The sequence below is a fragment of the Trachypithecus francoisi genome, unplaced genomic scaffold (assembly GCF_009764315.1).
Source record: "Trachypithecus francoisi isolate TF-2019V2 unplaced genomic scaffold, Tfra_2.0 Lachesis_group15, whole genome shotgun sequence".
NCBI classification, from domain to species: Eukaryota; Metazoa; Chordata; class Mammalia; order Primates; family Cercopithecidae; genus Trachypithecus; species Trachypithecus francoisi.
Genome location: NW_022681460.1, coordinates 16,215,526 through 16,226,002, shown reverse-complemented (window position 1 = coordinate 16,226,002; position 10,477 = coordinate 16,215,526). Strand labels below are relative to the sequence as shown.

The 10,477-nt window shown below is 37.2% G+C and overlaps 1 protein-coding gene across 1 annotated transcript in view; it reads left to right on the top strand.

The window, feature by feature from the left end:
- Nucleotides 1–10,477, top strand: part of TRAPPC3L (trafficking protein particle complex 3 like) — a 47,507-nt gene that overhangs the window by 1,983 nt on the left and 35,047 nt on the right. The window contains exons 2-3 of the mRNA XM_033234375.1: nucleotides 123–220; nucleotides 3,063–3,162. Coding sequence (XP_033090266.1) covers nucleotides 123–220; nucleotides 3,063–3,162 — 198 coding nt within the window. The remainder of the gene's footprint in view (nucleotides 1–122; nucleotides 221–3,062; nucleotides 3,163–10,477) is intronic.

The following is a 10,477-nucleotide window of genomic DNA, read 5'->3' as shown; positions in this document are numbered from 1 at the left end:
GAAGGAAAAAATGTACAGATGACCTCTAAGGCTACTTCAAACCAGATTTTGTAAAAAAAAGAAATACAGTAGTATACTGTCATAACTTGCCTGTAACAAGAAACTACCCCCTTTTTCTCCAGAATAAAGATCTCTTTGTCCTTACCTATGGAGCTCTGGTTGCCCAGCTGTGTAAGGATTATGAGAAAGATGAAGATGTGAACCAATATTTAGATAAAATGTAAGTGGAAGTCCTTCATTCTTATTGAATGTCTGTTGTTTCTTATATCACCTGCATTCTTGCTGCCTCTGATGACTTCCCTTGCTTCATTTCAGCAGCGGTTCTTCTATCTCAATTAATCACATCTGAAAGCTGAACATAATTTCTTACAAGTGCCATTTGGTTTGATAGAATAAAGTAATATTTTTCCTACAAATATCAAGTGTGGGATGTTTTCTCTTCAGTTAGAAATCATTTCTTAAGTGACTTAAGAGTTGCTTATAAGCAAAATATGTGGTAAAATTGAAATTGTTCTATTAACAACATGACGGAACATCACATTTTATTCTTTTCAGAAGTCTTTTGTTCTAACACAACTCCTTCCAATATAAATATATGCTTACACAAGCACAGACCATCTATTGAAAGATATGCAAGAAACTCATAATGGCAGTTTCCTAAGGGGAAGATGGAGAAAATGGGAATTATGAATTAAAGGGAGAGTTTATTTTGTTTGAGATAGCATTTTTATTGTTTGAATGTTTTTTAATCCTTACTATGCTTTTCTTAAAAAACACATTAGGTGGAAAAACTCACTTCTTCCTTTTTAAATGAGACCCATTCTCTTTGTCTTTATTATTGGAGATTCCTCCTGCACAAATTCTACCTTTTGATTTTCTCTGAATAACGATGTGATCATCAGATGATTGCCAAACAATAAAACATCTGTCAATGGTTTTTAAACTTCTTAATTATAAACTCTGAAGAGGACTCTAACAGAGGAAAGACTGGAAAATGTGTACTGGTTAGAAGATTTATCTAGGCAGATTGAAGGGGAAATTTAGCCTAACATTTTAGAGCTTTTTAAAAGGGTTCATTGTACTTTCAGTTGAAATACAGAAAAAGACAACATAAAGATTGAAAATCTTTTTTTAAAACTCTCATTTTTCTTCTTTCTGTATGCATATTATTTTTCTTTTTAAAAAGTTCTAATTTATTTTGTACACATGCCTTTTTTCTTTCTTTCTTTTTTTTTTTTTTTTTTTTGGCATTTCTACTTAATTAGTCAAGGGCATTCACAAAGAAGAGAACTGCCCAACTGTCCACCTATAGATTTCTCGGTCACTTCGTTAGCTGAACTGTCTATAGCTGTGAGGAATGTTAAAGTTATTTTACACTAAGGTCACACTTAAACATCTGACATAGCATTTCCAGAAATTACTTCATTTTATTTGACTTATGTTAAACTTGCATTGTTTTGTGAAAAAGCTGTGAATAATAAAAAAGCTCACTTATTTGACTAAAAAAATACCTTTGGTTAGCTAATTGAGTATACATTTAACAAACATGAATGAAATATTAAAGAATAAATTTTTGAGAAGCTGCAGAAAGATCTTTCCTTAAGAAAAAAATTCACATTTAGATTTATAGCTTCTGCTGAGAGCCTCTTACATTTTTAATTTATAAAATATCTACTTTGCAGAAACATACCCTTTAACCAAAGCAATATGTGTAGATATAGTACAGCTCATAACGTTTTGGCTTCTGACCACTGTTCCCGGTTGCTGAGCTGTGGATATGCAAAGCGATAATTAGAAAACACTGGAAATATTTTTTAATCCTGATACAACTATTTCTGTAAAGTAGACATGTTGATTGTTAAAAGTCTTTGCAGTGTGAGCTTCTTGGCTGAAATTATAAACCATTTTTCTCTAAAGTCAAGGAAGCTAAACTGAATATTTCTATCCAATCAGAAATATAAATAGGATATCTCACAAGATTCATTGAATTCTTAAGCACTCTCACATCAAATCTGTCTCCCTCCAACCACCTAGTCACCAAATATTTCATCTCTTTTTAGAGCCTCTGGAGTAATCATTGCCTCTGAACACTGTGGTGTCTCATTGGGCGTTTTGTGGCTCCACTGGAAATCGTTTCACTTGTCTATGTACATGTGGCTGTAAAATTAAAAGACCAATTTTGTGATAGGGGTTTGGCAAAAATAGCGTTCCATTTGATTTCCACCTTGAAGGTCACATTTTCTCAGCTAGATTGCAAGTTCTTATAAGACAGAGACTTTGACCTTTCTTTGTATCCTTTTGGGAATTTTAGTCGTTTCTCAGTTTATCTTATTGAAAGTGTGTGCTCAGCCACCTTAGTTACATATTCAGTGTGTGTATAATCACATCTCAATCGCAGGTTCTCAAAATTGTACTTCAGGCACTACTAGAGCTATTTTCTTGGGGTGGAGATAATACAATTCCTTCCCCCAAGTCCCATAGTTTGTTTCCCTGGAATGAAAAACGAGATTTTTTTTCTTAGTAAACTTCAGAGTCTGAAGTTGCCGAAACTTTCACTGACAATAAAAATTTTTTCTGCTCCTTTCTTCCCCTCCTTCCAGAGCTCATCCTGGAAATGCCTGCCCTTCTACCCTGATAACAATGCTAAGAGAAGAGCGAGCATCCGGGTATCACACATGTAGCAGACACTTTAGCTAGACTCTCATTTGATTTCCATCAGAGCTAATGATGAGAAAATTAGTTGCCACTGAGAAACACTAGGCTACAGACACCAGCCTTCCTTAATTTTAATTTACATTGTCAAGTTTGGGCCAGTCTTGATTCTAGGCAGACTATTCTGCTTCTAGGAGAACAGTTAATATTTCCTCGGTGTGTTACTCTCTGCTTCTGTGGTCTGTGGGACGAATAAGAAGCCCATGGCCAAAAGCCATTTGACTCCTCATATTTGGTTTGATTTGTGATTCTCTTGCACAAGTGCTAAACACACAAATCCCTTCTTAAAAACTGATAGACTTCACTAATTTCTTAGCATTTTCAGACCACACTCTTTCCTTCATCCACAGGGGTTACGGCATTGGAACACGGCTTGTAGAAGACTTTCTGGCTCGATCCTGTGTGGGAAGATGCCATAGTTATTCAGAAATTACAGACATAATTGCCCAGGTAACTATGTTTTTAGCTCTGTCGATATGTCTTGAAAATCTCTGATTATTTTTAAGTTTGGTGGTTTTTCTGCTCAGATTGGACAGGTTCCATCTGCATTCATTGTTAGGTGCTGAGAAAGGAGATTCTAATTGAAAAGCATTTTATTTCAGCACAGAGATAAAGCTACTGTGAACTGAAAGATGCATTTAAGCAACTATAGATTTTCCTGACGACAGGAGTGTGTAGAGTGTATGTCTTCTAGTGGGAAAAGCATTTTCCGAAGGTAAACAAAAGGGGAGTGCAATAGGGCAACCTTACAACATGCATGCCCCAAACCAGTTTCTTTATGATCATTTTCAGCACATGGAGGGAGATGGTTTTTGGTAGTATCAGAGAATATTGTTTAGTCATTCCCAGAGTATTTTCCCAAGAGAAAAATAGAACTTCCTGTAAATATATTTGTTCTAAGAACTTTCACAGCCCTGATATATAGAAGAGAACTAGGAATTATCCAGGATTAGCTCACTGTTATTAGAAATTCAACTGGAAAATGCATCTTCAGCCAGCATTTAAAAAATCTTGGCCTATGGTTATTAATGTAGTGTTGTTAATTTGTGCATGAATGGCTGTCATTCTATACCATCATGCTTTCTGAGCCTAAATGCAGTTTTACATACTCTTTGTCTTTCATTGTCACAGTAACCCTCTGAAGTAGGCAGAACTGGAGTTACTATCCCCATTTTCCAGATAGGAAAATTAAGTTCCAGAAATAATATGATGAACAGTAAATCATAGTATATGTGGGAAAAAATTCTACATTAAAAAATACAATCCAAATGAAAGATTTTTCCATTTACTGATATTATTACTTGTATTATTTCATGGCTAGTGAATAATGCAGTCGAAACTGTTATCCGAGTATCTTCCAACCTTAGCACAGTGAGTTTATCACACCACTAACCAGGTTGGGGAAAAAAGTCCCTTTCTATATTGTCAGAATATAAGTAAGATCCAAAACAGTAGTTTGAAAAATAAAATAGGCTGGGTGCGGTGGCTTAAGCCTGTAATCCCAGCACTTTGGGAGGCCGAGACGGGTGGATCACGAGGTCAGGAGATCGAGACCATCCTGGCTAACACGGAGAAACCCCGTCTCTACTAAAAAATACAAAAAACTAACCGGGCGAGGTGGCGGGCGCCTGTAGTCCCAGCTACTCGGGAGGCTGAGGCAGGAGAATGGCGTGAACCCGGGAGGCGGAGTTTGCAGTGAGCTGAGATCTGGCCACTGCGCTCCAGCCTGGGCGACAGAGTGAGACTCCGTCTCAAAAAAAAAAAAAAAAAAGAAAAAAAAAGAAAAAGAAAATAAAACATTTTTTAATGAAACTAATTATATGGGCAATACTACAAGAATAACAGCTGTTTTAATGGAAAGTAAATACTTGTAATATATAAATGTAGATGGTTGTGTTTTGTTGCATTTCTAGTTGGTAGCCCTCTAGGCTCTTTGATTAGTAAGACATAGTCTTTCTATAATGAGGATAATTAGATTGGTTTGAGAATGACTCCCTCTTGATCTTTGCCAAAATTCATCCCATTAGCTTAGTGTGGGCAAATCACTTGAGCTCAGGAGATCAAGACCAGCCTGGCCAACATGGTGAAATCCCATCTCTACAAAAAGATACAAAAATTAGCTGAGCGTGGTGGCACAGCTGTAGTCCTAACAACTCAGGAAGCTGAGGGGTGGATGACTTGAGGCTGGGAGGTGAAGGTTACAGTGAGTCGAGATCATTCAACTGCACCCCAGTGTGGGTGACAGAGTGAGGCCCTGTTTCTAAAAAAAAAAGAAAGAAAGAAAAATTTAAGACTTTGTCTTGCAAATTCATAAGGCGGTAGAACATTGACCAATAATCTGAAAACTTATAGAACGTGGACAATAAAACCTGACTCATGTGTTTAAGGTTAAGGTTATTTGTTAGGCTTTGAACATTTGAAGAAAATAATTTCAAGGGCAATTTGGAGACTTCGTTCTAAAGATATGTTAGCACAACTAGCCAAAATTTTTATTCCTCTACATATGTTTGTATATGTATGGTACACATCTTTTTCCATTTATTAATGTATTCACTTATTTATTTAGGAAGATGATTAACAGAACAAAAAAAAAATCTGTTGAAAAAAGAGCAGTAACCAACTGGAAGTAGAGGCATATACAACCTCATTGCTGAGAATCTGGAATTACATTCTGTCACACGATGTAGGGTCAGAGATCATCTGAAATATGCTCAATACTGTAAATGCCCTTGGCCCAGAGAATATTGGCTGATCCAGTTAGAATAGTGCAGTGTAATGGGAGGATTCTCTGGTTCTTTCTTACTGTCTATTCTTGGCGCTGAGGGCACCATCCAAATCACTGCAAAGCTTCTGAAGGAACTCAGAAGAGATAATTCCACATATTCACTTTAATTAGAGGAACATAAAGGAACAAGGCTTCTCTAGTAGAAAATAAAAACGATAACTTTTAAAAATTAGTGTCATTAAGTTCAAAATAGCTGCTAACAAATATCGCATATAAATCCTTCCCAGAGGTGTCTAGGAAGTCTCATGTAAAACTTTCTTGTTGCCTGTGGTCCTCAATCAGGATATTTCTCTATTAGCCACAGGAAAATTACAGAGCTGAAAGTCAAATTAAATATGCCAATAGGAAGTACATGTTTATGTGGGGTGTAATGTAGGCCTTCTTACCGGGTAGATACTCAATAAAAATTAGTTGAAAGAAAAGAAAAGATGAAGGGAAGAGGGGAAGAAGGAGGAAGAAGGAATCAAAGCAGTCTTTTGTTCAGGCCTCTTGGGAAGTTGCTTTTCTTCTGCAAGAGGTAGCCTGGGAATGCTCCTCACCTTGCCCAACACATTCAAGGGCTCCTCAAGTCCCTTCCTTGAGGAACTCCTCGCTTTACCTGACAATGAAGGCTTCAATACGTGGAAATAGAACAAGAGTTCTTTCAGTGCTCCAGATTAAAAAAGAAAAGACTGAAGAGGAATCGAGTAAGAAATGTTCTATGGAGAGCCTAAGAAAGAAAATGAATTCGTATCTCAGCAAGAAGAGACCCATGAAAAAAATCCACAATGTTCCCCATTTAGAAATTATATTCAAAAATCATATTCTGTCTTTAAAAGAGTAAAGAAGCTTCTAATGAAATTTGACCTCCTAATGGTACACAATTTTCACCAAGTTAGAAACAAGTCTGTTTGATTCTCCCCTATTAGAAACATGCACAACATCTGCTTTCCAAATATCCCTTCTCTAAGCTTTTCATGTCTTTATCAACCATTCTGATGAATTCCTTCCTGTGTCTTCTGTCCTCGGTGAACATGAAAAAGATCCACTTCCACTCCTATGCAAGATTCTTTCTTGTCAATGAGGAGAATATTCATCACCTTCACCCTTCTCTAGTGTAGGACAGTTGTCCCTGCTCTTTGCACCTTCCTTCAAAGGCCTGATGTCCTTCCTCTTAATCATTTTTACCTCTCCAGCAAAATGTTCCTTTACTTGTAGCAATAATGTCACCCATTTAAGGAGCATTTTGACAAAGATAAAAGGTCAGACTTTAGTTATGGACCTGCCCACTGAGGCTTTGTTAATAATTAGCAGCTTTCATTCAAATGTCGGGCCTGTTGGCAGCATTATCTCATTAATCCTTGTAAACTCTCCTCAGAGAAGGCAGATGTCAAATGATACAGTCAGTTTTACAGAGAACTAGGCCAAGTTCAGAAGAAGTTTACTGTAGTCATATGCTGCTCCCAGAGCATGGCAGAGTCAGGAATAGAACCTGATGGCTGTAAAATTTGTTTGGCTGCCCTCTCAGACCACACACTTCTACCGAACACCATTATCATCCTTCTCAAGTACTGAGCAGCTAGAGACCATGGCAGCCATAGAACTCATGATCTCTGTCCTGTCTCCAGGGAAGGAAAGAGAGAGAAGGAATGCATTTAAAGAGAATTGACTAGATGAAGAAACCTATGCCCAGACAGGAGAAGTGATCCCTGCCTCTGAGTTAGTAAAAAGACTGCATGTAGGAACAGGTTTCCTGAACTTACCCTGCACTCTGCACGCCTCTGCCTTTGCGAGGGAAGGACTGTGTAACTTCAGTTGTTCATAACATTCCTCTCTCTTGTTTTCCTCACTCGTATTTTTCTTCAAAGAGGAGGTCGGTCTGTCATTAGGCCTCTGACGATGCCTTTTAACATGTAGTAGACCTTTAGTTGCGCCATCTAGTGGTCTGAAAAGAAATCCCATGACAAGGGCCAAATCATTGAAGGCAAAAATCTTTAGTTGGCCTTGCATTTTATATAAAAAGAAGATGCCAAGCTAAATATAAAGTCTAGTTCCTACAACATTAAAATGCATCCATTTTTAAAACAGAATTTTATCGTATACAACAACTTTTTGTGGTGGTTACTTCAAAGTATAACTACAAATATTAAATAAGACTTATTTTGAAAATTAATAAGTCAGCAGCATTATAACACGATATTGAAAAACGCATTGATATTTTCTTTATAAAATTTCAAAGTAACTCCTACCTATTGCCTGTATTTCCCTTATAAGAATGTTGTGAAATAAAAAGAACATCTATCATCTGTCATTAGCCCCATTTTACTGATAGTATAATTGAGACTTACATGCTATCACCACGGACACAGTAAGAAAACCCAGCTTAGAATTTAATTCTTCTGACCCTGTTCTAGTGTTTTCTCCACGAACTAATTGTTTAAAATGTATCTTTAAAGATTTTTTTCTACTATGATAATTGTTCTGAGAAAAATTTTGTAGTTGGTCTAAATGAAAATGTGTAATATGCAGTAGAATTACCATAGCTGATTTTAGTTGTAGTAATGAAATATTAGATAATTTAGCTTACTTACACACCTGTATGTCTTTCTGTTTATTATAAGGGAAAGCAGAAAGTGCAATTGCACCTATCTCTGGTCAAAGAACCAAAAACCTCCTTAGTTATACAAAATACATTTTAGGGTTTCCAAACACATTTATGATAAAATAGTTTTGTTATTAGAAGAAGCTAATTAGAGATAAACTTGATTGGATTAAGAAAATGTGGCACATATACACCATGGAATATTATGCAGCCATAAAAAAGGATGAGTTTGCGTCCTTTGTAGGGACATGGATGCAGCTGGAAACCATCATTCTTAGCAAACTATCACAAGAACAGAAAACCAAACACCGCATGTTCTCACACATAGGTGGGAACTGAACAACGACATCACTTGGACTCGGGAAGGGGAACATCACACATCGGGGCCTATCATGGGGAGGGGGGAGGGGGGGATTGCATTGGGAGTTATACCTGATATAAATGATGAATTGATGGGTGCTGACGAGTTGATGGGTGCAGCACACCAACATGGCACAAGTATACATATGTAACAAACCTGCACGTTATGCACATGTACCCTAGAACTTAAAGTATAATTAAAAAAAAAAAAAACTTGATCATTTAAATCAAGATGATTACAAAGGCTAGGTTTGACAATAACTATAATCATGTTGCCTTTTGAAAGTAATTTGGACACTAGGAGCTGCTATCCCCCTCAGTAGATGAGCACTGGCCTAACCATGTCCAATGTAGTGGAGATTAAAAAGGAAGAGTCCACATCCTGCTGATTTACATTCCCACTGTGTGACTCTGAGCAAGTTGCTTAGGCTGTCCAAACTTCGGTTTCCATATTTGTCAGAAGAGACTTCTTTCAGCTGTCATTCTCCTTAAGTTCGGGTATTACTTTCACTAGCTACCATCTGCACATTGAATTATAATCATAAATAGCTGAGTGTGGTGAATGTAGCTTCCAAAGCCTCCTGCAAAGCATCTATAACTTCCAGTTACTGACAGTGTTTATAACTGCTTGGCTTTGCACAAATTATGTTTGTCAAAGTTGGGGAAGCTTTTTGCTCTCAGGTCCATGTCAATATGATGATTACTCTGAGGGACATGGGGGAATTTATCACTTTTCAGTGTAAATATCACATTGCTTTGTTTTCACTGTAAGAGGGGATTTTTAAACACAGCATAAAAAGACTTAAAAAACTTGAAACCCTGATTTTTAGGTTAAAAAAATCAGTATCTAATATACTGTGCTTGTTGGAAATTCTGGAAAGCAAAAGAAGAGATCTTTTCCTTTTATAGTATAAATTGAAATTTTACCTTAATTAAATAATGTAAGCAATGATTTTGGGGGATAAGTAATAAAAAAATCAAGGAAATGGTCATAGGAAGCAATATGAATGAGGGTGCCTAAAACATGGAAGTAAATCTAAGTGGTGAATTTTGTAAGCGTAAACTCTAGGGCAAAAGATTTAAGCACATAATCCAGAGAGAAAACAAAATAGCAGAGGGAATTTTTTTCCCAGTGGATGAATCATTTTTATTTCAATAAAATGGTCCATTTGAGATTAGAGTTGAGTGTATGCAGAAAAATGTCAGCAAATCATGCTAGTCATACTGTTTTTTTCTGCTTCTGATCTGAATGCACAAGACTGCTGTGACTGAATCTATGGGACGAATGAAAACATTTCAAGCCAAAACTCCTGAGCCACTTTAGAATGGAGACAGCACGAGGGCTATGATTTCCAATCTCCAATACAGATTTGTGCTCAGAAGCACTGATTTGACACTTCAACAAGGATATCCAAATCTGATTTTATTAGACATTTTCAGAGGGGAGTCCCACAGCTTGGAAGGTGAGCCAGAGAGGGTTCAGTCAGGAGACGGGAATCACACAATTGTTTCAAAATGAAAGGTTGAATAGAAAACATTATGAGCTATTTATAGGGGATTAGTTACTGAGAAAGTGGGAAAAAAATCACACTATAGAATTTAGGGGTGAGAATGAGCACCCAAAGGAGGAATCATTTTTAGACAGAGTTCCACTTCTTAAGCAGGAGCAAGCCAACAAAAGACACGCTAGAGACAGAAGAAAAACCCCTTCTTCCTGCAGTGTCCCTGCAACACCTTCTTCTGGCCAAGCAGAAATGTCTGCCTGATGGAGCGCTAGCATTACAAGCAGGGCAGTGAACAGTAGGTTTTATGCTGAGAAGCAATAATCTGGCAACCAGCACAGAAGGCATGAGCCATCCTGATTGTTACTTACATTTCTATGGCCATCTTAAATTTTGGTGACCTCATGTTTGACCCTATTCCACCTGCTCTCCCACACTGGAATGAATTTGGCCGTTCAGTGCAACTCTAGCTGTCTGGTGGAAGGAAGAGATGGCAAAGGAAGCCACCTGCTTTTATTGCTAGAGTGGTGTCAACTT